Below are 27545 nucleotides of genomic sequence, written 5' to 3'. Positions count from 1 at the left end.
GCCCACCGTGAGATCAATGGACAAGTTGGGAGTAGAGGGAGATGAAGGCTGGAGACATGAAATCCTGACCGCTCTGTATGAAATACGAGATTAATTAAACATTTACAACACTATTGGAAGCTTCCAGCTCACCTTGAAATGGCTTTTTTAAACAACTTATTTCACCTGAGAATGGACTTATTCAAGCGTTTCCGTTCTCTTTTGAAATATCGGGTTGGTGCTTCATTAGGAAGTCAACAGAGAGAATAGGTCAGCGAGTGGCTTTACACAGTTGTGTGTTTGTCACTCTTTGCATAGAATATCAATATATTATCCCATTGTCTGACCTATATGCAAAGCGGGCCTACTAAACATCAGATGTTGTCATTTGTGTGTTAGATTAAGCTGTTCGGGGTGTCGTGGTGGTACCTGCGACCGCTGAACCCGGCAGCACACTGGCACTGCCCTGTGATGTGGTCACACAGGCCGCCATTGCGACAAGAACAGTCTTTACTACAGTTGATGCCATACTTGCCAACTGGGCACGGCTGGCCACAAACGGAACCCTGTGCAGAACACAAACCAAATGAGATGCATTAATAGAGAGACTAGTCATATTTGTTGCAATCAGAGGTGATTACTTTGGTTCCTATGTGTGTTATTTCGTATTTATCTTTTTGAGGAAATGTATGCGTTTGAAAATGTGGAACCTCTGACATGTTAATTTGCATCTAAATTCTTCACAATTGGTTTTCTGTATTGCCTGCCAGGTCCCAGAGATGCCAGTGCTGGAAGGCTTCAATGATCAGTGAAACAATGTAAACTGTGACAAGGTTTATTTGCGACTAGGTGGCATTATTTAGAATAATTTGATGAAATTTGCTGAGTAGGAATGATCCACAGACTAACTGAAGAACTTTTCATCAGGATTGATAATGTTGCTGATCCTAATTGATGTTACCTTGTCAGGGAGGAGTGTTCACCTGCCGTAATGTATCGCCGTAACTGTACTGGTACATAATTAAAGTGCAGTGCGTCGAGCTTTTATTGTGATCCGCACCAAGAAAATTAAAATTAATATAACATTTGAGGTTGAACACCGTTGTTTCAGAGCCTGCCATATATTATTAAATATTCATATTCCATATGATTAATATGCTATTTAGTCTGTACATTATTATTATGATCAGAAGGTTCCTGTGCTTTTTCTTCATAATAATTTAGCTGTAAAAGATACACAAGTTGATGTTTAGTAATCCTTTTGGGGAAACATTTTGGAAAAGCCACACACTCCATAGAATCATGTGATGTCTCCAAAAAGAAAGGCAGTGGTAAAACTGTTTAACTCATTCACTCCCAAAGACGTACCGGTACTTAAACGTCTTTTCAGACTTGGTCCAGAAGTGGCTGGTACTGAATGAGTTAAACAGCCATCCTTCCAATTTCTATAGCGATAATTCTGTTCAATTATAAATCTAAACAGTGCATATTAATGAACATTTGCGTGTTATAATGATAGATGATAGGCATAAGTTTCCATCTGTAGTCCCTTGGCAAGTTGATGTAACATTTCAAGTTATGTAAAGTTGTACGAGTGTTAAAATAATTATCCCTCCAGGGGAATTCATCTAGGGCACAAAATAGTGTGGCATGGTTGTATTGCTATGTGGGGCATGTCAGGCAAGGGATCTACAGAAATGGGCCTGCCCCTTGCTCAGTGTGAATATCCAGCACAAACTGGTGCTAATAACCCGGAAGTGGCAGGGGACTGACTATTGGGCAGTGGACCCGCAGCCTCCCCACTAACAGAGAGGGAAAGAGGGCGCTGGGAAGGCCTGTTAGTATGGGAATGGTTCAGTTATTTGGGAAGCCATATGGATGTTGGGCCAAAAGACCATCTGAAACGATTACCTACTCTTGCATACTGTAGACGGCATCTATCGCAAACAGTAGATGGCATACACACACACAAACAAAAAACAACAACAACAAGAAATAAAATTGTACAATGCCCTTGTAAAGATGTGGGGCGCTCGAGCTTAGCTCATCTGACTTTGGGTAAAAGGCGGAATTTACCCTGGACTCGCTGGCATTGGATCACAAGAGAGAGACAGACAAGTATTCACGCTCACACTCACAACACCACTCAGGGAGAACTCGAGGTTGACAATTTTTCGGAAACCTGTGGAATGTGAGTCTACTTTACCTTTAATCAATGGATAGGGGGGGTTTAGCATAAAAAGTTCACGGGAGAAGGCAGGAGCGGGATTTCTTTCAGTCGGAAAAAAAAACTTGGACACATGTGCAGTCATGTAGCTGACCTTCAAAATGAGAGTGGTACAGAAGCGGGAGTCATTTGGAACAAAAGCAAGCCGGGAGCGGGAGAAGTTTTACCGTGGTCCGGGACAGGAGTGAACATCCACTCCCATGTCACCACTTAAACCTACTTTTATCTGGTCTAAGGCCTCGTTCCGCCGGAACGTCAAGAAAAGCACAGCATGGTCTTCCAAATTCCCAAACACGGTAAACAACATTTGTACCGGTACAAAAATGAAAATGCACACAATGCACATGATTGATGAATATTTTTCCAAGTTGACTCAAAGGACCTACCGTCCACCCTGCACGGCAGAAACAGTCCCCAGTGATGTGGTGGCACGTGCCTCCGTTCTGACAGGGGCAGCCTTGCTCACACTGCAGCCCGTGACTGCCATAGGGGCAGCGTTCTCCACAGCTACCATCACATGAGTCAACAGTCAGACAAACTGGTGCAAATTTCAACTGAAGTCACAGACGGTGTCCAATGCTCATCGCTACTCACAAAGCGCCCGTGTAGCCCGGTGCGCAGATGCACTCTCCAGTTTCGTGGTCGCAGCTGGCTCCATTGAGACACTGGCATGGCAGTTGGCAAGCCTTACCGTAGTAACCCGGCTCACAGAGCTCCTCACAGCGCCACCCTTGGTAGCCATCGGTGCAAACACATGCCCCTGTGATGGGATTGCACTTTGCCCCATTTTGACACTGACAGCGATTGCTGCAATGAGGTCCCCAGAAGTCACTCTCGCAACCTGCAGGAACACAAAAGTGGCATTGGGAGTGACGAGAAAAACAAACAAACAAACAAACATACTGCAACAGCATTTTAATGAGTGACATTGCAAATTATTGGCAACAACGTAATACAAATTCTGACGAGTCCCTGGAGAGGACACGGGCACAGAGAAAACTTGCCAACTCTACACAGGAGGTAGCCAGGATTCAAAACCAGAACCCCCTGACTGTGAAGCAGACATGCTAACTACTAGACCACTGTGTGGCCTTTGTAAAACCTGAGAAACCTAAATGAATAAAAACACTAAAATAACACAATGAGATTCTCTAAACCAGGGGTGGGCAATTATTTTTTGCATAGGGCCACATGAGAACCAGAAAATATTATGGAGGGCCGGATCAAAAGGGTGAACTAAATTTGACATAATATTAATTGGATTTCTTTATTTAAAAAGCAGTATTTTGCATTTTTTGGCACGCTTTTCAGACTTTAAGAGTACATTATTCCATCGTATCGAACGGCATTTGCTTGACTTGGCGCTACTGCGGGCTTCCGTATCGTCTCCCCCTTCCTCCCTATGCTCTGCAACTTCAAGTAACTGTGCCACCTGGCGTTGAAATGCCTGTCATTACAAGTCCAAATGAAATGAATGCAGTCGTTGACATCGAACCTTAATTGTGTACCAAACTTCGGCGGGACGGATTAAAAAGACCAACGGGCCGGATTAAAAAGACCAAAGGGCCGAATTTGGCCCGCGGGCCGTAGTTTGCACACCACTGGCATAATAGATACACGATGCAACAGGCTTGATTGCTTTCTTCTCCTTTCCCGGAGCTGCATTAAATCCTCTGCTAAGCCTAATTAAAATCATTAAAAAAAGGTTTAGAGTCTAAACCCATACACTGACATTGACCTGTTGCTGCATTCTTTGTTTGCCAACAACTGGACATAACACTAGAAAACAGATGCTACTATTTGAAGGGACCTAAGGCAGGAGCCAAATGAATTTCGCAACATTTTTGCTCAAAAGGTGCACTTATCATTTCTTTTGGATTTTAGTTGATTGTACATTCCAAAAAAAAAAAAAAGACTTTGAACTAATAGTTATGGTCACACAAAGAAGTCAGGCTACCAACGCAGCAGCTGTGGGTAACGTAGGTTTGTTGACTTAGACAATGCTAGCATAGTATAGCTACTGCTACCATTTCCTTGAAGCTGGACAGCATTGTCGCTGATTATTCATCACAACGGTGCCCTTCATAATTGCTTGCCATTATGAATGTTAGTGAAGGCAGCTGTTTTGGTCGGATTCAAGGTTTTGGAGAGTTTGGGTGAAATTAGTGAAGTGCGTGAAGCTACATTCAAATCTTGCTTGCGGTTTTTAAAACTGCAAACCCTCCCTTTGATTCGACATCTTCGTAAGACAATTCTAAGCTTCCAATTTGGATGAGAACAGTTTGGGAATGGCTTTTTTTCTGTTCCCAGTGCACAAAGTGAGGTCCAGGCCCGGAGAAGTATGGTGCGGATGCCATCAAACACCTTTGGGATGTACCAGAACAGAGACAGCGAGCCAGGCCGTCTCTCTGTTCCAACGTCACTGAACTTTCCAAAGACCCGCTGTAACATTTTGTAGAAAGTCTTCTCAGAAGTGCTGAAGCTGTGATAGCTGCAAAGGGCGACTGCTTATTTTCCACTACCCTCAGTTACTGTATATGACACATCAAAGCTATAATAAAAAGCGTAACCTTAAATGAGTCTACAAATAGGCAACCCATATGTGTCAGCTGTTCAAATCTTCCAGACATACAAGTCACTATTGACAAAAACGTATTGATGGTCCAGTCTGAGCTTTTACAACTTTGCTAAACGAATTGTATTTCATTGGCGTAATTGCGCAGAGCATACATTCATCTCCCCTAACCGCACTCTTGGCTCTTGCAACCGCACTCTTATATTGACGCTCTTAAAAGGAGCGGCTTCATGTGGGCCCAAGTAAATAGCCCGATGACATGACCAAGTGGGGTCTGAGGGAGTGGTGTAAAAAAAAAAACGCATCCGCACGCTGCGCAAGTGACAGGTGTGTTTAGAGGCGCTCAATAATCCCACAAACCGCAAGCAAAGAGCTAATCCTTCAATGTTAAATAAACAACCTTTTTTTTTTTATGTGAAGAGCAATTGGCCCAGAGTGCAAGTTGCCGGCTGCCTTGCAAACCTAATTGTTCTTGAGCGTGTAGAGTGCTGATTTAAGTGATGGGTACGGCCTGATGCATCTCCATCAACGCCTGCGAGCCGAGTATTCCACTATTGGACGTCTTGAAAGGCGCTTATAAATAAAATGCATTATTATTATTATTATTGATTGCTCGCAGCCTAAAGGGCCGGTGCCTTGTATGTTCGCTTTGCCAGAGGTGTGATCAGCCAATATGGCAACTCAATGAAGCCTATTTGGTGGTTGCCAGCCAAGCTTGTTTTTCCAGGTGCACAGCACGAAGATGATCATTCCCTCCACGGATAAAGTCAGGTTCGCCCAGAGGGTGGTCGTCAAACATGCCACTCCGCCACCGTGGCTGCTGTGGCCGCATCGACAAGAGGCAGCGCGGCTTACAGGTCGTATTGAGTGAACATAAATTTGCTCTTGCATGGGCTCATATGTGGCGGAAATGGCAAAGGTTGAGTGATTGATAAAAGTCAGGACATTGAGGCCAGATTTGCAGGAGTATTTTGAGTGCAGTTTTCCATCTTGGTTTGTTCTATTAAAAACAAGAAAATTGCTGAGCAAACCATTACCGCCATTATCAGCACCATTATCTCTGATAAGAGCGTATTTTACTTATTTATACTCCAAAATTATCCTCAATTAGCACCATTATCTCTGACAAGAGCGGATTTTACTTATTTATACTCCAAATTTTGTGATATACAGCAAGTAGAATAACAGCAAGCGTCACCCTTCGCATGTCAGAAGGTCATGTCATATTTCACTCGGCACAACAACAGCTTTACTGTCCCCAGGGCGGCAATTTGGTTTGCAACAGTGCAGCACATTCATAGACAGAATTAAATAAATAAATAGATAAAGAAATCAATAAAAGTCAACTTTTGGTGCAGACAAAATGCGGAACCGTTTTCGTGATGCCAGGCTACGGTGTCTCGTTAAGCCCAAAAAAGTACATGTATCCTGTTGTTGGTGCGGACTGGCAGTGGGGTTTGTACAGTATTCACACTTGAAGCGAATCACACATCAAGAACATATCAAAAATTGGGTCTCGGTCCGGTTGTAGGATTCATCTCCATACATATACATTACCGGTGTGTGTGTGTATGTATATATACTGCATATGCAAATAATCAGACAGATGATCGACTTCGCTTATAGTTTCCAGACTTCACTTTGGAGTGCAGATATGACATTCACACCACTCAAACTCGTGTTGGTGATCACAGAAAATTGCATTGTGTACATTTCTGCTGCTTCGGAGCTCAACCGGTGTCACCATTTGGAGTCATAAACCGTCTGTGGCTTGCGGTTGGAAGTCTTGGCGCGCACGTTGCAAAGCCCATTATCCACGTTGGCCCGGGCGTTTCTCACTTTACCCGTATTGACAGCAGTTAGGTGTAATTTAGAAGTCAGAGCTGATGTGCAGCAAGCAGACACAGAGGACGCGAGCAGAAGGACGTCAGCTTCTGTAGAGCACGGCTAAATGGAGTGACGTGACTATTCGCCCCCAGTGAGATGTTTTGCGCCGGCAACAGGTCTCGCAGCGCGTGCGATTCCAGATCAGATTCATTAACTGCAAGTAGCCGGGGTCAAACTACCTAATGAGTGAACGCTTACACAAGTCGCCTTGGACTCTTAGAGCTCATATTGTATAAGAGTAAGGATGCGGATAACCTCACATACAGGGGGGAAGAACAATCCCAAGATGCTAGGTATAATCTCCTTGGCTGGAACAAAACAGATTGCACTGTGAAGAAGGAGCCAATGGCAAACTTTTGAAGGTGACGGCCAAAGCATGGGCTGAGAAAGCCCCGGCGCTAGTGCGCAGCTTTGAAGTGTGCTCAAGAGTCGGCATGATGAGTGACCGACTGCAGTGGGATTAAGAACAAACATCTTCCAGCAGCTGACTTTGCTCGCAAGTTTTTCTCAGCGTGGCCTCCTGAGCACACACCGAATAACACTCTATCGTAAGGAGGTGCCGCAGAAACTCGCCAGAACACTCTCAAAGCTTGAGCCAAAACGGACAAGTCAAAAACCAGGTTGTCTGGGAATGTTGTTCGCAAGGTTGTTGAGGTGGGACGCTTGCAGCTTCTCGAGGACAGACAGTGGCACCTTGGTTTTCCAGTTCCAAAAAGTCTGGTTCAAACCGAATGGTACAAAACCCAAAGCAATAATTCCAAAGAACAAAACTTCAATTGGGGTCAATATTTGGACATGAACTCATTCACTCCCAAAGACGTTTTTAAACGTCTTTTAAGACTTGGTCCAGAATTGGCTGGTACTGAATGAGTTAATAAGAAAAGCAGCACTCTGCATGGTATGCAGTGGTTTAAGATTTTGATGACAAATAATTCGAACTTGAACAATTTTGTAACAACAAAAACAACAACAACAAAAGCACACAAAACTTGAAATGCAACTAATTTAGGGGTGCCACAGTGACCGTCTGGTTAGCACGTGCGCCTCACAGTGCAGAGGTACCTGGTTCAATTCCATCTCCGGCCTCCCTGTATGGAGTTTGCATGTTCTCTCCGGGCCTGAGTGGGTTTTCTCGGGGTATTCCGGTTTCCTCCCACATTGCAAAAACATGCGTGGCAGGTTAATAGAACACACTAAATTGTTCCCAAGTGTGATTGTGAGTGAATGGTTGTTCGTCTATGTATGCCCTGCGATTGGCTGGCAACCCGTTCAGTGTCTCCAGCACGCCCATGACCCTTGTGAGGATTGGCAAGGTCAGAAAATGGATGGATGTAACTAATGAAATTGCTTTGAAATCAAAATGTATTTTAGGACTACATTCAAATGTGCCTTCACCTCATTGAACCAGATTCAAAGTATTCCACAACTCTCTTTTTATGCCCAGGTGACCACTAGCACACACAAGCACCACCGCAGCAATCACAGCAATAACAATTTTATGTTCACCGAGGGGACTGCACCTTGAAAAAAAACCCTGACTTACGGTAAAGGTTGTTTTGGATGGTTGTCCAAAAAATAAAAATAAATAAATAAAATATCTAACTACTCAGCATCCCCCCCCCCCCCCCCCAAACTTAAAAGCAGACTTAAATCCAGCATTGTTTAATGAAATCTAAGTTTGGGACCATAAGCACCTTCTGTCGTGCGTGAAGCACTTAAATGCGAGTGATGACAAAACACCGCAGACATTTTAAGGTTTTGATATTAGCCGCAATAGGTAAACAAAAGAAGACTTGCAGAACGGACACGTCGCCGTTGGCTTGACAAATGCATTTGGAAAGCATACATAAAACCTGCCTGTAGTCATAGAGGTGGTTCTGCTTGATTGGAGAGGCGCGCTCCTTGCAGCTTCTGTTGTTGGGCGTGTTATTTGTCCTGCCTTAATTCATCTTCTTCGAGGCCCTGTGCCCCCCCCGAGGACTGATGAGCACAGGGCCACATTAACAACATAAGGAGAAGAGGCTCCGAACACAAATTGCTCAGACGCTTTCGCCCTAACGCGCATCCCGGATCCTTGATAGCGCCTTTACACGTGGACGGGTAGAAACAGGATGTGACGGTTGATTATCCGGATCGTTAAAAGTGATACCAAAATACTCGATTCATCTAAAGATAGCTTTTCTGGTTAAAAAAAAAAAAGTCAGAGCTCGCTGATATCGCAAAATGGAGCTGATTGTTCCGAGTTGTATTCAGTATGTGAGGCGCGGATCAATGCAGGGGTCACAGGTGCATGTCAGCTCCTCTGCAGTTACACCCACAGCTGAGTCAACAGGTCTACCAAGTCTACCAAGCTGGATCGTTGTAGGCTTTATGCCAAACAACTTTATGATATTTCAAATAAAACCATACCTTTTTTTCTTTTTTTTTGGCGTAGCAGAGGGTGAAAAGACCCTCCCATGCAGGCAACCAGGCACTCGTATAACAGAACCTCACACGGCTCATAAAAGCGTCTGGATCATCATATTGTTCAACTGACTGTCACGCTCTTCTTTTTATTTAATAACCCGCCTCGTCCTGCAAGAGACCTTTTGCTTTCATTTAATATAACGGGGGTAAAAAAAGCCTTGAGAGAGGGATAAAGGTTTATCTCCAACAGGCACAACAGTACACGGTTACTGCAATGCAATCAACAAAGTCAGGTTTGTGTTACACCCAGCTCAGTTCAAAAGACAAAACAAAACAATGTCAACCTGATAAAACGAACTCTTAGCACTCCCGGTTTGCACACATTGATTTCCTTTTTTCAATTATCAATTGTAATTAGCATGGAGCCAATTGTGCCTGAGGGCAATAGCAGTCAATGACAAGGGGTCCGGTCAGAACGCAGAGACCGATGTTCATTCACGGAATGTCGAAATAGGGCACCCCCCACCCCCTCCCCATCAGCGCCATGAGAAAGTCATGAACTTAGTTTGTGTTGTCATTGGCTATGCTGCTTACACCCGTGTAAAAGGAATTTTCAATGTATGTACATAAACATACTAAGATTTGGGCAGACACACACGTATGGTTGGGACTTTAGTCAGTTCTCATAAAAAGCTCGAAATGATCAGGAGTGCACAACATTTCCTAATTTTTTTCAATGAAATAGAATAGAGGGTTGCTACAAGGTACGCGTAATAAGAAAGAGTCCATTAACACCCTTGTGATGTTAAAATAAATGTCTTCTACACTTTTAGCACTGTTGTCTTAAAAGTTAACCCAGCCCTGGGTCCAAATGGCACACAGACAATGCTGGTTTATTCATGCCCAGCACGTTGAGTTGAGGATTTGACATAGCATGTTAGGTTAAGAGTTTGGTGAGCAAGGTGCCTTTTATCAATATTTGGAAACTAGAGTTGAAATGCCCAAAGTAAAAAGTAGATTGTCTCCCCTCCCCCCCTTCTCCATGTGTGGCAAACAATTTAATTGAATTTTGGGGCTCGTAACGTCTGCGGTACTCTAATCACAGGAGAGCAGAGCACAGTTGTTTATCTTGACCGTGGGAGAATTAACAGAGGGGATTGGCAAAGATGTTCATTCTTAAAAATAAAAAAAAACAACAACAACAACTATTCTGCAAGATTGTAACCTGGTTTTATTGATTAACCAGTCAATTGTTTTATCGGTATTCAAAACAATGACATGCGCTCGGGGCTTGTGCGAGAGCACTGTAAACTCCCATCGAAAATAAACAATGCACAAAGGTAATTCGGTGTCGCCGAGCCGAGCGCTCTACTGTATGCTTGGGAATGCAAATCCAAATGAATGCAGTCAGTCTTGCTTCCCTGCTACGTAGCGATATATGATTAAAATGCTGGCTGATTTATCAGTCAGAGATAATAGAAAAGGTGCAGGTTGCCGTGCTATCTCGGGCCCACGACATGAGATGGAACCTCCTGAGAGGGTGCCATGAATGCAAGCGGGGCGAGAGCGCAGCTGAATGCAAACTACAACCCCCAAATACCCAGGGGCCTGGAGGCAAATTTGATTAAAAGTTTGTTTTTCTTCACTCTCAACAAACTGAGGAGCCCATCGATGCGGCACTGACAGTTAATTGGACTTGGCAGGGCCACGAGTTCATTCGTCAGCATTGTGTGGGGTTTGCCTAGGAGGAGCAGGGACAATCGATGTTCCTCAGGATGGCCTGTAATCACTGCACCACTGCGATGAAGTGCAGGGTTAAACGTCAGGAGATTGCAGGGCCACCGGAGGATCCGAAAGGGACTGCTAATGTTCCCCCAAATGAAGAATCAAGCAAGGTCACCCCAACACAGCCATCGGGGGAAGCGAAGAAGCAAAACACAAGAGATTCCTAAGAGACTCCCACATAAGCTGCTTGCAAAAAAACACGACACAACTCGTGGTATGTGTCTTCAGGTCTCAGGGTATTACAGGCAAATCTCAATACAAGCCCTCAGGAAGAGGCAACCTGAGACAACAAAGTGCCAGTGTTCAATCACATTTTCAATGGTTATTGTAGATTGTTTTGGCTTTTTACCATGGATGGTATATGCACTCATCAACACTGGAGTTGACAGCCATGTTATTTTTTTAATAGTTTTGCCCATCTTTCGCTCTCTATTGTATATATATAGAAGATATATACAGTATATTCTATGCGCCTTATAATGCGGTGGCCCTATGTATGAAAACAATTTTAAAATAGCTCATTCGTTGAAGTTGAGCCTTATAGTGCGGAAAATACGGTGTGTGTGTGTGTGTGTGTATACAATACATGCTGATTTATATAGCGTTTTCACAACAGCGGCAGCTGTAACAAAGCGCTTAACAAAACAGTTAACATAAAGTAAAATAATAAACACAACACATAACATAAAACACGGACAGTCATCCAGTTCTAACCACTTTTCCATCAAACGCGTTGTTGTTTGAAGCAGTTTGAGATGAAAGAGGAGAGAATCAAAGTGTCCTTTAACCAGTGGATCAGAGACGTCATGCTCAAAATGTGCACACGTCGGCTGCAAGCTAAGTTTCAAAGTCAACAAGAAGCTGTAGCATCCATTGACGAAAAAAGAGATTGGTTCACTTCTCCTGTCCCATGGAAATCCATTTTAATTCCAAGCGGCGACTCACGGTTCCAAATACGCATCGGCGCTCTTCGCCAACGCTCCTCTCTCCTCATCCGTAACTTCAGCGGCCATCCATCCAGCCACACCAACGCCGACTGTCCAACAGCGCCGACATAGCCACTGAACAAATCGGGGTTGTGAAAAATGCTGCCCATTACTGGCGCAAAAAACACAAGCGCCCCAGGTCTGTCCAGCACCGACAGTCCTTGGCGCCGACATTCCTCCCAATCAAAATCTGTGCTGGTACAGGCGTGCTGCCGAGAAGGCGCAACCACCAAGCACAGATACTGCTCCTTTGACGAATGTCGTGGCCAAAAAGCGCTGAAAACAGTCCATATCAGGTCCACACGATGAAACAACAAACAAAATGTGACAAAACAAAAGACAAAAACAGCAAAAAAGAACAAAAAAGCAAGGCTCTTAAAGAGCACTTGCCAAAGGCTGCCTACTCGGGCGCCATCTTGAAAAAAAATAATATATATATATATATATATATATATATTCATACACATATATTATATATACACCGTATTTTCTGCACTATAAGGCGCAACTTCAATGAACGGCCTATTTTGAAACTGTTTTCATACATAGGGCGTACTGCATTATAAGGCGCTTAGAATAGAAGCTACAGTCGTGGCTGCGGTTGCGTTATGCAAGATGGCGCTATGCAAAAGGGAATACAATACAGCTTTATTTCTAGAGAGCTTTCACAGCTGCCGCAGCTGTATCAAAGCCCTTTACAGAACATTTGAAATACCATGTCCAAGAAATCTGAATATTGATCCATATATTTATATTAGGTGAATCGGATTATAAGGAGTACCCTTGGCTCGCAATGGTTTTAGGTGCACCTTATTGTGCGGAAAATATGGTGTGTGTATATACTGTGTGTGTGTGTGTGTGTGTGTGTGTGTGTGTATAGATAGAGATAGAGATAGATATAAAAATAATTTTATATATATACACACACACACACACGCACACACACTCCGACTATGATGATAAAATACATTTAGGAGCTCTGTATGCGCATGCGACTTGTTCCAATGTTGATGTGCTTATATTAACCACGGTGGTCCCTATTTACAATTGCGTGCCCGAGAGCACTTTAACTTTCAACAGTGAAAGAAAAACACATCTTGCCCCACAGTCATTATTGAGTTCTCCAAACGCTTTGAAATGCTCACGCGTTTATGCCTTTATCACATCAACTATTGTACATGTGTGTCACGAAACTTGAAGTTAAACATCCATCAAGTCAGGAAACGACAGTGTTCCACTTTATAGACTCGGATGGTGACGACTGGACAATCTTGAAGACCCAGAAGACAAGAAGCTTCAGCGCGGCTACAAATAAAACACTCCAAGCTCAACAGCATAGCAACACCATTTGCAATACATGGATGGAATAAGGAGGAGCACGTGGGCGTATGTGTAAACAGCCCTTCAAAAACAATCAGACAATGTCTGTCATGGCAAACCTCAGAAAGACGGCACTGGACCCAAACCAAGCGTGACTTACAGACTGCGAAATGAGCTTTGTTCTGCATTAGTATTCAGGAGACATTGCGTCTCTCTAAACTGTTATCATGACATTTCTGCTATTTTCGATGCACTGAACTTCTCTTAAGGACAGCAGATAAGGCCTTCTAATCTTAACGATGCCGACTCTCAGAGCTCTCTTAGTGGATAATGACAAAAATCAGCGCGATAGCAGCAATCACAACGTCGTGCTTCTAAATTATTCCATCGCACTGACCATCGATACACAGTAAATGCCAGGCTCCCCCTATACCCCCCCCCCAATGTATGACAACGCACTCCCTCAAATGTACACACACATTTTAGCCCTACTCCCAAAGGTAATGGAGTAGTGAGCTCACGGGGGCTATAAATCCTGTTAATGGGACGGCACAAGACTACTCAACAGAGCAGAGTGCAGAGTCAATGTGCGCTCTAGGCCCAAAAAACAATTTACACCAAAACACTGCATGAATTCACTTGACATACTGGGGCATGCAAAATAACACTCAATGTTTGAATACTCGACACAACAAGGATGCATGGATATACTGGCACACACCCAATCACACACATGCATCGCCTCAACAAAGAGTTGTAAATGCTCTTGACACAAGTGCGATGGATATCCTCTCGTTTCTGAACCCCCCCCCCCCCGCCCCCGCCGGAGAAAGAACACACAAAAAGAATGTGAAAATTGAAACTAGCAACCAAGCTAACTGGTCGAAAATAAATGGAGTTGTCAGTAAACGTGTCGTCTTATGACATGTTTGTCTAATGAGGAAAGTAATATATTTTTATTTGCGATCATGATCATCAAATACTCTCACCCTTGCAATAACTTTGTGAGCATAAGAAAAGGGAAGATCTCGGTATGAGAATTAAATACTGATTCCGAATGAAAAATGTTAAATCGCACACTGAGGGGCCAGAAATACATTCAACTGAGCGATTCATTTCTTAAGGTATACCGATTTGGTGGTTTATTGGTGTTATTCCTAAATTAAATTCATATGAATTTAATTATTATGCACCGGAGATGATGGGGTGGGCACTTAAAGCCGAATCATTCGGTGCAATAGGATATCCCGGCATTCATTTTCTCTCATGTAGATCCTGCGCACTAGCGTCATTGGGAGCTAGATCCGAAAGGCGGATCACACCCTGGATTGGTCGCCAGTCAATTGTAGAGCACATGTAGAGACAGACCAAGATTCACACTCACACCAGCACTGAAGGGTGGGGGCGGGGGGTCACTGCCTACTCACAAGTCAGGAGAGTGCACCACTACAGCAGCAGTGACATCTTATTACGTCCAAATCCAGAGGTGTTGAAAATGTTCAAAAGTGTTCATTTAACAATATTTTTAGAAATAGTCTTTTAACTTTACTGTATTCTGCAAAGAGGGGCTTTCACATGAGGAGGCATTAGAAACACCTCTCAGCGTGATGCAGTGCACGCCTACACGACTGCCAAATAAGCATAGCGAAGCAGAGGTTTCAATCGAAACTGAGGATTCTTATATTTAAAAAGTCATATTGTTATACGTGCCTTTATGCACACCATATACGTGTATATTAGGGGTGTAGCAAAAAAAACGATTAGATTCGGAAAAGAACATGTTTTGATTTGACGAAGACAACTGAAATGGTGCTTTTTAAAATGTCAGCATGCTGGAATTGTATTGAAGCGCATGCATCAAGATACAAATCAAATCACCTTGCGTGGGAGATGTATGCCATCTATGAATTGGTTTGAAGTTGCTGATGATTTGCTGTGTCTGTGAATGTATTAACCTGGATTGTTTTGGCTTTTAGAATCAAGGCAAATCGATTCATTATATTTTACAATTGTATCAAATCATCTTTTGACACGCCAGTCATACACAGTCACACACACACACACACACATATATAATTATACACATACTCACATATATATACACACACACACACACAAACAGATATATATATACATACTGTATATATATGCACACGCACATACATTATACACATATATGCCTTTATATATACTTATATATGTGTGAGTGTGTGCGCGCGTGTGTATATTGCAACGCAGAGCATGTGTATATTATAGATACAGAGTTACAGTCCTTGTTCGGATGTGTATGTGCCCAATGAATGGGCTGGAGAACCGATTTGACATGAGTCTTTCTGTGCATGCATGTCGTGCCCGGATCGTGTCATTTGCATCCTGTAGGTCTTTGACGATGATGCATGTCAATGTCCTGCTGCTGTGGGAGAAGAGGGGAACCATCTGGCTGACATGCACTTCTGAGAATAATGTGTAAATATTGTTGATGGGTGCCAGAGGGAATCCTAACAGCAGTACATTCTCACTGCATGTGTCAGGGTCTGGCTCCATGTTTATGGTTCAACTAGTTAGTGTTGCTGCTCGCCGTGTCTTTCATGATGGGCTATGACTAAACAACACAGATTCCAAATTGTAATTGCAATAAGGCCACTGATTTATTTGACAATTAACATGATGTTAGTAGCTCCCACATGTCTGTCGCAATTTGCCTTCAGTCCTCTGAGGTTGAATTCAATCAATAAAATGTCTGTTGCATGGACACAACTCTCATTTGGGGAGGACTGGGGAGGGATATGTTACCCCAAATACCCTAGCTGACCAACTAGATTTGATCATGATACTTTGTCCGTTTTACTTTGACTTATTTTTACCGACTCTCCATTAAGTGAAATCCCCGACATAGAAATACCTTATTTAAATACCCCCTCGGCATGTTTTTATAGCATTTACGACATTCAATTTTTTTAGAGGTCTTTCAACACATAATATATATTTAACCACATAATGTAAAATATTGAGAGAAGAGCAAGAGCAATGCAGGTGTATACCAAAAAAAAAAAACTGTCGGTTGCACGATTAAAATGTATTAAACCAAGACTGATCGTTTGCTTATTTTTGAGGAAAACACTGGAAAATTACACCTGCTTGCCACATTTTATGTGCAATCAATGCACCTCAGTATATCCAAAGATTCTTTTTTTCCCCAGTGTAGCGAGCCCTATACAGTAAACAAATCCCCTCCTTTTTTTTAACTAACAAACTGCCTCACAATATGCATGAATAAATATCTCCAAAGATGTATAACAAAATTAACCTATAATATTATTAAAAAGTAAAAAATAAAGTAATTGTACAAAGTAACCTCCATTGAGCCTTGATTGAGTCAAGGCTTTCGGAAAACTGTCACACGCACTATCAGACAAAAATGTCACAAAAAGTATGAATGGTGACATGAAATCATGATTAGCCTGTCTCAATTTACTTACCAGTACAAATCTCAATAATGAGAAATCTGTATCAGTAGAATTAACATTTGGATTTGTCATTTCGAAAAACGATGATCAGCCAAATGGGATCATTTAACGAAGCCCGTTCACTGCCAGCGTTTCAGTTGTAACCCTTTCAGGGATAGCGGTTACTACAGTGGACAGCTTACTATGTTATCAGGTTTACAGGGTGCGTGAAAGGGTTAAAAGTGAAAACGGTTGTTGAGCAGCACCACAACAGAATTGATCATAAAGCAGAAGACGGCAAAACAATCGAACGCGCCAGCTTTATAGCCCAAATGAAAAGATAAAAATGCATTTTAATGTTGTGCACTGTGAACTGAGAGGAGAAACATAAAATGATGAGAGAATATTGAATGTTCAAGAGCACAAACACGACACACACACACACCAACAATTCAACATTCTTTATTCTTTCATCCACTTCTCTGGGAAACTCAAAACTCAACTCAGAATGGTGAGATTCAACAAGAAACATCCTGTTTTGCCCTCTATAATCTTTTACATTAGCCAACATGTCCTTGTGGAAGAGCACCCCGGAGGACTCCACGCAGGTCACAGGGCAGCTCTGGTCCCAGTGGGACTCTCGCTTCAAGACCAGGCAGAGGATGAAATATTTTCTGGCATCGGCAGGTGGATCCCAGTAGGCGGCAAAGAGAACCCAAAGAAACAGTCAATATCTTCAGCCGCAAGACAACTTTGTGAATCTCAGGGAGCTTATCTCCTTCTCTTTGCTGGCCCTCAAAAAAAAAAAAAAAAAAACTGTCTGAGTCCCCCATCGCTGCCTGACACGTAAACAAAACAACTTCCTGCCAGGTGCTGCTCCACAAACCAGGTCCAAGCCTTTGATTGGGAGCCAAATCACTGGCTGGAAAGCCGTCACTTTAGCTTCAGGCCGCTGAGCATCCTACTTCTTCTCCAAGCTTGGGTGACATGCTTTTTAATCACATTCGCACATTCCTCGTGACGTAACCACCTCGCGTTGTGCCCTCTCCCGGGCAATCAAATGAGAAAACTGGGCTTTCTCTGAAATGACTTTCCTGAAAACGTTCTACAACGATGGAATGCAAGTGTGCCAGTTTTGGAGCCTGGGAGAGCCATGCAGATATAAGGAGGCTGATAACACTATATCCCCTATATATTGGACTTTGAAACGTATGCAGAAAAAAAAAAGACATGCCATTTACACTACAAAAAGGAGGCTAGATTTAATTTGAGAATTGGCAGAGATTCCGCATTTTTAACAGATGAAAGCTTGTAAATGGAAAATCCTGGAATGGCGCCTGCGAGTTATGAATAATGCCGCTGTTTCACTACTCAAGTTCTTAATAAGTTGGATTAGCAAAGCACCTGCACGCCGCGCCGCACGCACAGCTGCACTTCTAACCAACCAAGAATAGGGCAAGAGTCTCTTGGGGGAGACACAAAAGCGTCACAGACTCCCTTGTTGAAGCCTCGCCCGTGTGGGGTGGGGGGGGGGGGGCAAGCCTGAAAACGACGCAGGAGCAGGTGATTTACACGCATCTGCTCATCAGAGAATGGCTTTCTTGCTAATGAAAATTCATAGATCTATACGCTAGCACTACTGATATAATTTCTCATTCTTTATACTGACATGTTGATTTATTTTTGTGTACCGACAATGCGTTGTGTGAGTTTATACTTTGCGCTGTGGGGAGGCGGCGCTGCTCTGCAGTTACACCGGTGTGACATTAGTTGGCAGTGTGGTCTGCATTTTCAAAGCTCATCATGTTTGAAGTGTCAATCCAGCTCAGAGAGTGCTCGGGGAGTACAATACAATACAATACATGCTGATTTACATAGCGCTTTCACAACAGCGGCAGCTGTAACATAATAGTGAGTGCGATGTAAGCACGATAACATTCACATGCATTAATACCTCAACTGATTATTTCAATACTGCATTGGTCGTTGATCTCATTAGATTGTGTAGTGAACAATGCTAGGATCAGAGGTTTTAGGGTGCCGGGTTCAAGAAAGACGAAATTGCACATTTTTGTACATTTTCACAAAAAGTCTATGAAAGTGAAACGTAACATCTATGAATACAGTTTGCATCTTTGACTTGCATGCACCGTGTAACCTGACAATATGATAAGCTGTCCACTGTTGTAACAGCTGTCCCTGATGGTTTAATATATTTTTAAGAGTACCTTGCTCACCGCGGAAGAACTACCGTGTTTACCGTGTCGGGGGTCGTCACATACAGACGGACGATCATGGCTGGAATGCAGTCATCAGAGATCATCTAAAATCCTCTGGCACTTAACTACATGTAGAAACAAGTACATGGGTGTTCTTCTCAACAATAAACTAGACTGGCTTCCCAACACGGACAACTCTTCCTGCTCAGAAAACTATGGTCTTTTGGAGTTCAGTAGTCACTCCTCAAGACCTTCTATGACTCTGTGGTGGCCTCAGCCATTTATTATGGCATAGTCTGCTGGTCGGGTAGCATCTCAGCCCGGGACAGAGAGAGACTGTACCGCTGGTCAGGAGGGCCAGCTCTGTCCTGGGCTGCTCCCTGGACACTCTGCAGGAAATGGGCAACAGGAGGATGCTAGCTAACCCAACAGCTATGATGGACAGACCCTCCCGCCCCCTCCAGGACACCCTGACAGCACTGGGCAGCTCCTTCAGCCAGAGACTGATACACCCGAGGTTGCAACCTGAAAATCTGAAAACCCCACTCACCCATTTTTAATATTCTTCTATTTATATTTATATACCTTTTGTTCTTCTAGTTTCTCCCATTCATAATTTTGCTGCTGTAAATTGGGAATTTCTCCACTGGGAGACAAATAAAGGTTTTCTTATCCGTACTGTGCGCGTGCCGATCTCCTGACTGGATTCCAGTGAGCAAGTTTGTGACGCTCCCGCCATGTAGACTTCGCGCCCAAATTGAAAGCTAATGAGAAGGAGCCGCTTCGATTGGGTGGGGATCAAGTTGGCCGTAGTCACACCCATGACGGCGCAAACGTCAGTTTCTTGCTGCGGCTATGAAACGCCACCCACATGCACACTTAGACTTCACTATGCGCTAGACTTGGCTGGGCATGAAAATAAGTTTATATTTTATAAAGTGCAACATCATATTGTGCAATTTTCTTATGAGGGAAAAGTCCTCGACATCTTTGTGGTTGTTCTTTAGTAAGGCTGGAACAGAGATTCATTGCATTTCCATTCATTTTAATGTCGAAATATGATAAGAGAAGTTAATAGAGGCATAGGTTTTTTTCTGCTGTTTGATACCATGTTGAAAAGTCACTAAATAGAACAGCCGTCATTATGGCTTGATCGAGCACTGCATTGATTTACCCTTGCACAGCCACAAGTCACAGGCACCAGTGTAATCATGATTAAGATCATAAGAGAGAGCTCGTGAGACGCAGCGGGGCTGCAGCCATCCATCCAGCCGTTAGATTCATCAAGCATATCACTTCCACTTCCAGCAAATGAAAATGAATTCATTGGGACTTACGTGTTCCATTGGCTGTGTTTGCAAAGAAGAGAGGATACAAAGCTAAGTAGCTTTGCGATAGGCGGACACTGAGGCAAATGCTACCAAACTTAACAGGCTGTGAAAGCCATTTAATAAAATGAGTCTAAGTAACTTCTCGTGACTGAAGGAGGGAGGTGCACTCACCACTGGAGCAGTCCAGTCCGCCCCATCCTGGCTCACACTGGCAGGTATCAGGAGACACGCAGCGGCCGTGAACGCACTCTTCGGTGCACAGAGCTGAAACCACACAAAGGCGCACACACATCAGCACCAATATGGATTACGAGGGAGAAAAACACATGTACATGTGTAAAACATCATTACAGCACTAATAATCCGTACCATGAAAACACCAATAGCAAATAATGTTTAGGTTTTTTTTTTTAACAAGACCTCAATATTGTCCCAATTAATTACATACCGAAGAGCCACTAAAACACAGTGATCACGTCACAGCAAAAATACCTAAATGTGAGACAACACATGTCCTGGCTGATGATGGAAAACCATATTATCCCTATCCTAGCTAACATTGGGCAAAGGGCAAAGTTCACCCTGGACTGGTTTTCTCCAGTGTCCGGGGTGCACCTTGACTGTGATTGAAAAGTCAGCCAGTTCGGGATACTGGAATCTAGCGCCCCACCTTGGTCCTATCTGTTGCATTGCAGAGGAGATATTGTGTTTGCACTGTCAATTTGTGTAACAGACAACAGAGACAATCAAAACACATATACATTTCAAAATAAATAGTTTAATTTCAAGTTTTCATTGTTTCATTTGTCATATTCAGAGTGATCCAGCCGAGTGGGTGGGGTAGCACCCCAGCACCCACCGGTCTTTAGCCTAACATGTATTTGGGGAATGTGGGAGCACGTCTGAGTACCGTATTGGCCTGAATATAAGACGGCGTTTTTTTGCATTGACATAAGACTGAAAGAGTGGGGGTCGTCTTATATTCGGGGACTAGACATTATACCTATTGACGACGCTAGATGGCGCCAGATATCAATGAAGCGAATGCTGAACTTGACTCCCCAGGCCAAAGTGAACCCCTGCCACGAAGAATAAAAATAGCGGTAGCACAAAGAAGAAAAATAAAAGATTGCGGTAAGAAGGAAAAGAGAAGAAAATAATAGAAGAGATAACAGAAAATGGAGAAACGTAGCGACAATCTGGAGAAAAGTGGGTCAAAGATCGGCCAGGTTAACCGACAGCTGAGGAGAAGTTATGATGTAATTTACATTTCAAAAACCAGAAGCCATTCATTTACGAATGTGATTGCACTTTCGATTTGAAGGAGGCAAAATAACATGCTTTTTCTCTCAAATATATTGTTATAATCATTTGTTTCAGATGTTCTGTAATCATTTTCTGGATAAACATTAATTTGGTGATCAAAAAGTCTTTTTTCAAGCTTGAGTCTTGAAAAAGAGGTGGTCGTCAGAGCCGTCTATGTTCGGTTCAATACGGTATTTGAAGTGATGTTTTTCTATATTTTAAGTGCAGAATCTATTCAAACTGTGCATAATGTTACAGTGACTTCCATTATTGTAAAATATATTTTTAAGGAGTAAAATGTATCGGGTTTTTTTCAAGAACAATTAGGCTTACCGTTTTACTATGTTGATGTTGGTCACATTGGTGGTCCTGGGTGTGTTTGACTGCTGCTGATCTAAATACATACGACGTACAATGTCGGAACGGTAATAAGGAAGCAGGATTGGGCACTGTGTGTAATGAGGGCTCATTATTAAGTTTGACTTAAATGCTGAATAAGCTTCTTTCTGCGCAGCCAGCAGTTTAAGTTGGAACGCTGGAAAATGCGGCGTTGTTAAACACTCATATTTAATATTCATCTCCATTATTTGACAGAGAACTAAACAATTTCTCCAGAGAGTGTGGCCTTAATCAACATCTCAGTTTATCACAGTTTTACTTTGCAGATCGAGCTGTTATCAGCAGGCGGAGGCATGACAGAGCGGGCCGTAAATCCCCTCTAATTTGATCAGCCAGTGCTTTGTCATGTTCTCATTTGTAGAATACAGCGAGGCCGCGCACTGCGGTGTTTGCTAAATGCGCGTGTTGTCTTGATCATTCTTATTGAGCAACACGGCACCCAACCGTTTGGATCCTCTTTGTATTCCTGTGAGCATGTTCGGGGAGTTTGGAACGATCCGCTGGGAAGAGATTTTTCAGTTTTTTTGTGAGGTTGTTGTTGTTGCTGTTTTACGGAACAAAATAAAATCCATCACAGAGATGGGCACTTAGCATGAAAGAGCAAAGTTGGAACACAAGGTCATCAGGCTGGCCCGGGTTAAGACATTCTCTTATCTTGGGGAAATAATGCAAGCATGATGGGAATCAGCACTTGGCGCACTTGGCCTGTGGCAGAATGAGACAACCAAGGGCAGCGAAACAAACAGACGCCTGATCCCGATTGGACCGCGTCCAAATTCTGCCTTTTTGTTTTCTTCTCCTCATAGAACGGCTCGGGGTAAGAGAATACGACGGCCACACTAAGCCTCGAGTTGATTTTCCCAGCTGTGTGTGGGATATCATGGTGCTCATCCTGCAGGCAGAGAGGTCAGTGGGAGCTGGCAGCATGCCTGAACTGTACATCTATAGATTATCACTCAATCAGCCTTCGATTAGGGTCGGCTGCCGGCAAGAGAGATGAGGCCGGAAAAGGGAGAATCCCAAACAGCCACGAGCCGCTGCTAATCACTGAAATGCTCACGAGGCAAAAACGGTAAACCAGAGATTGAAAGATAATGCAGGGCAGACTTCTGAGCATCAGTGTTCTGCGCATGGAGGGAGTCTAATTAAAATGAAGCGGGTGTGTGGGGGGGTCTGTTCACCATTTGTGCTGACGAAGGTGCGAGATCGACTACCTGTAATCAATGAGGCCACAATATGCAGAGCGTTCAAAATGAGGAGACGAATTCAATGTCACCACAACGAGCTGATTTGATTTTGTTTCAATCAGCAAATTCTGATCAGCGACCAGGAAAAGGAAATGCAAACGTGTCACAAAAGGAAACATGGAAATTAAGTTTTGCCCAGCCAGGAAAGATGAAGTGCACACTTCATCCAGAGAGCTGAATGGCGCCCCCCCCCCCCCAAAAAAAGGGGACCGCATAATCAAACGGGAGTAGGTCTTTTCATTTTAATTGAAATTCATGAATCACGCCGCCAAACTCATTTCTGAGGAATCTGAAAATTGAGTTTTTCATCTCGATAAAAGGCTAATCTAGCTCATTATGCAAGAGGTGTTATCGGAGCGGTTAACAATGGAGCTAATTGGTAAATGTGCTGCGGCGTTAATAAGAGTTATAGTCTTGCACGGTCATACCGCACTCTTCGTCCTCTTTCCAAATTCATGACAAAAAGGGCGATCGCTCATGCCGCTCATCTTCGAGGACAAGTAAGACGTGCACTCCAAATCATTGCGGATATGGTGGTGGCGCTGCAAAACGGTAAAGACAAAAGTGCAAATTGTTCAAGACGAGCTTCATAAAAATATCCCATTGAAAATTTAAAGTGAGCGTCGTTATAAAATGTTCATCAGAACTTTCCCCCCCCAAAAAGTTAAACATTTTTTGTAGTTGATACTAATTTGCCGAAAGCCGAGTAATCATGATTTAAAATTCGAAGAATCATTTCTCTTTGTCACTTGTGCTTTGTCTTAAACGAGGATAGACTTGCGTTCTTTGCAAGCGATCATGCCACGGAATGTCGTTTTTTTTGGTTAAATATTTCTTTAGCATACGTTGCCGGGATGTGTCGGGATGTTGGTGAGAGTTGCTTCACACAATTACTGCGATAAATAAAGTCCTCGTTAGTACGCAGTTGTTGCCAGCCAATTCTTGGACATCATGTTGTGGCAGCGAGGACAGAACTTGACTGTGCGCCGCTGCCTTTGTTCCTCGCAACGGGTATTTAAATAAGGATTTAAATAAAAATACGGATTGTGAAAATCGGACACACATTTTAATGTGGTAAAAAAGAAAAAAAATATGGAAATAAATTTAAAAAATGATTAAAAACGGTAGTCCAGTGGTTAGCACGTCGGCTTCACAGTGCAGAGATACCGGGTTCGATTCCAGCTCCGGCCTCCCTGTGTGGAGTTTGCATGTTCTCCCCGGGCCTGTGTGGGTTTTCTCCGGGTGCTCCGGTTTCCTCCCACATTCCAAAAACATGCATGGCAGGCTGATTGGACGCTCTAAATTGTCCCTAGGTCTGAGTGTGGGCGTGGATGGTTGTTCGTCTCTGTGTGCCCTGTGATTGGCTGGCAACCGATTCAGGGTGTCCCCCGCCTACTGCCCGGAGGCAGCTGGGATAGGCTCCAGCACCCCCCGCGACCCTAGTGAGGATCAAGCGGTTCAGAAGATGAATGAATGAATGAATGAATAAAAACACAGAAATAAAAATGTCATTGTTGAAAACCCTCAAAAATGCCGATAAACTGCCACATGTGTTTACCATGAAAATCAAGGGTTGGCTCCCACAAAAAAAAAAAAAATCTGTGAATAAATTAATCCAGAGGTGTTTAACTGGAAATATGTGGGATTCCATTACAGGAGAGGAAGCACGTTTATAATATGGTTTTGTTTTGTTGTAGATCGGGGGCCACCAAGAATGTTGGCAGAGCCCCCAGTTGCCCATCCCCATTTTAGGACTAACAGTGATCTAAATAGCCAAAGCTAGCAAGGCTAACCACTGTTGTCATCCATAACTAGATATCAATATGGGGTACTAATGTCAACTAGTCAACTAATCAGTTAAACCACTGGCTGAGCTTGAAAGTGTGCTTCATTTCTTTTTTGTTCATCAAAAACTGTAGCTTCATAACCTTCGGGAAGAACTATAAAATTGCAAAGGGCTTTCAATCATTTTGAGTGCAACTGTACAAGGTGCCTGCACACAATTGTTGTGTTTGTGCTTTTGCAGAAGTGCTTCCCTTTGTGTCTGCAAAATTGAAGTGAAATATTGTGATGGTGCCGAAGCTGAAATCAATCTAACGGAGACCATATCAAAAATACTCCCTCCAAAGTTTCTATCAAGGAAGGATAGGATTTTATTTAAAAAAAAAAAAAACTTTGTCTTTGAAGCGTGGAAAGAAGATATCAAAGGCACACAGATCCTTTCTTGTCAACCCCCCCCCCCCCTCCACACCTCATCACCTCTCCCATTTGAACCACGTGTTACTGCCTACAACTTCCAAATCTATTTTATGCTGCGACCAAAAATCATGTGCAACACCTGACATCACTTAGCAGTGGACAGGCAGGCGTCATGTTGCCCGTTTACAACGACATGGCCTGCACGGACACCAAGTGATGTCATTAGTGAGGTTCTCAGATTTGCTCCTCCACAACCGTCATCATCAGCCGTATTACAGGCAATGAGTTTCATACATCCTCCGTTCAGGCGAGCTTCTGATTAAGGTAATGAAGAGGTTCTGACAGATCAAAGGTCAAGCAAATGCACTCATGAAGAGCTCCAGTGCTTTAATTTGAGCTCTTGTTACACATAAATCGGGAGATAACATACTCAGAGATTGCGATCTGGCTGATTTGGTGTCGCGGACCCTTTAAAATGGTTTCATTGTTAGTTAATAATAGTTTGGGCTAAATTAGGTTCCATTGAAATTCATCAGATGTCACAAAGTATATATGATGAAATAATGATCTTGTCTCGCTTTACTGAAAATTTTACAAATTCCGAGTGAAGCCTGTGGCCATTTGACGATAGCTATGATAGTATTCTTTTGTATAAATGTCAACTGCTGGACACACAGTTTCAGCGTTCCTTTTGCCATCTAGTGGAAGAGTATTCAACAGTTCTACTTGTCACTGGCATAGATTGGTGAACAAAGACGTGACAATGACAATGTTAGCCGTATATTAACAAAATATATATATCCATCCATCCATCCATTTTCCAAACCGCTTGATCCTCACACTAGGGTCGCGGGGGGTGCTGGAGCCTATCCCAGCTGTCTCCGGGCAGTAGGCGGGGGACACCCTGAATTGGTTGCCAGCCAATCGCAGGGCACACAGAGACGAACAACCATTCACGCCCACACTCACACCTAGGGACAATTTAGAGCGTTCAATCAGCCTGCCATGCATGTTTTTGGAATGTGGGAGGAAACCGGAGCACCCGGAGAAAACCCACGCAGGCCCGGGGAGAACATGCAAACTCCACACAGGGAGGCCGGAGCTGGAATCGAACCCGGTACCTCTGCACTGTGAAGCCGACGTGCTAACCACTGGACTACCGGGCCGCCCTATATATATATATATATATATTTCACTAATTACACTAAATAATTGTGTAATTCCCCTCAGCACACTGCAAAGGAATCTGGATCGTTTAATAAGATACAATAACAACAACAAAAATCAGCTTAATCAACATGGTAACACTCAATTTTCATTGAAGATTTCAGTGTTTCCGATACAGCTGAATCTCAGGCGGCTCGAAAAAAAACAAAAACGACGACAATAATATTCCGCCTTTTTGATGGATCACAATCTGCAAAATCTCCCAACGTGCTCTTACTGTAAGGTGATGAAATGCCACGAGATGGCGCCAAAGTGTTGTATTAAAAGACATCGGTCACAAGTATTTGGATGTGAGCATGTGCACTTCACTTGTAACTCCCATCGGTAAATTGTTTCTGAAGGGGTAACTCTGGAGTGTAGTTTAAACTCTTCATATTGTCCTTTAAAAAAAAAACATCATAGTTGTGTTGCATGAGGATCAGTATGGGAACACTACGGTGAAACAAAACAAACCCTTTTACATACACCCAACAAAGCGTCCAGAAATAGATAAATTGAGTTCATTTTGGGTCGATCTAATGCTATAATGCCTCCTTTTGTCGCTGCATGCAAAATAGCTTGGGGAGTACAAATCTCTTAATCCTGGAAGTGAGAGTGCAAGGATTAAAAGGGTTGAAACAGTTTGCGAAGGCAGCTGAAAGCAAAACTGCCCTATCGTCCCCTCAGCGCATGGTGTCCCAAAGTGAAGACTGGGGTGTTTTGTTTTTTTTTTTGTTACCCCCTCCGCTTGACATGAAATCAAACTAAAACCCAACTACTCGTGAAATGGGACGCCTAGACTTGCACATTCCCCTTGCAGGTTAACACCCTGAAAAGTATTCAATGAATACATAACTTCACTGCCGGTCAAATGGTTAATGAATACATTATTGATCAAACTGCGACTCATTCCTTAAGACCCCCAGACGATTGTACAGGCTGATACAGTTTTGCTGGCCTGTTTCCCAGAGCTGCGTTACCCTGAGAGCAGTAAAAGTTAAGACAAGGACAAGCAAAAAAAGAAGTCT

The 27545-nt window shown here is 43.2% G+C and overlaps 1 protein-coding gene across 4 annotated transcripts in view; it reads right to left on the bottom strand.

Moving 5' to 3' along the window:
* Positions 1-27545, bottom strand: part of megf11 (multiple EGF-like-domains 11) — a 90748-nt gene that overhangs the window by 31820 nt on the left and 31383 nt on the right. For 3 of the 4 annotated variants that reach the window (XM_052059909.1, XM_052059911.1, XM_052059913.1), the window contains exons 6-10: positions 20333-20425; positions 20168-20179; positions 2801-3047; positions 2593-2713; positions 409-545 (exon numbers count right to left, since the gene is read on the bottom strand). In XM_052059909.1, coding sequence (XP_051915869.1) covers positions 409-545; positions 2593-2713; positions 2801-3047; positions 20168-20179; positions 20333-20425 — 610 coding nt within the window. The remainder of the gene's footprint in view (positions 1-408; positions 546-2592; positions 2714-2800; positions 3048-20167; positions 20180-20332; positions 20426-27545) is intronic. The other variant, XM_052059912.1, reaches the window with a different exon arrangement.

The sequence above is a fragment of the Hippocampus zosterae genome, chromosome 3 (assembly GCF_025434085.1).
Source record: "Hippocampus zosterae strain Florida chromosome 3, ASM2543408v3, whole genome shotgun sequence".
NCBI lineage: Eukaryota > Metazoa > Chordata > Actinopteri > Syngnathiformes > Syngnathidae > Hippocampus > Hippocampus zosterae.
This window is presented reverse-complemented; position numbering and strand designations above follow the sequence as displayed.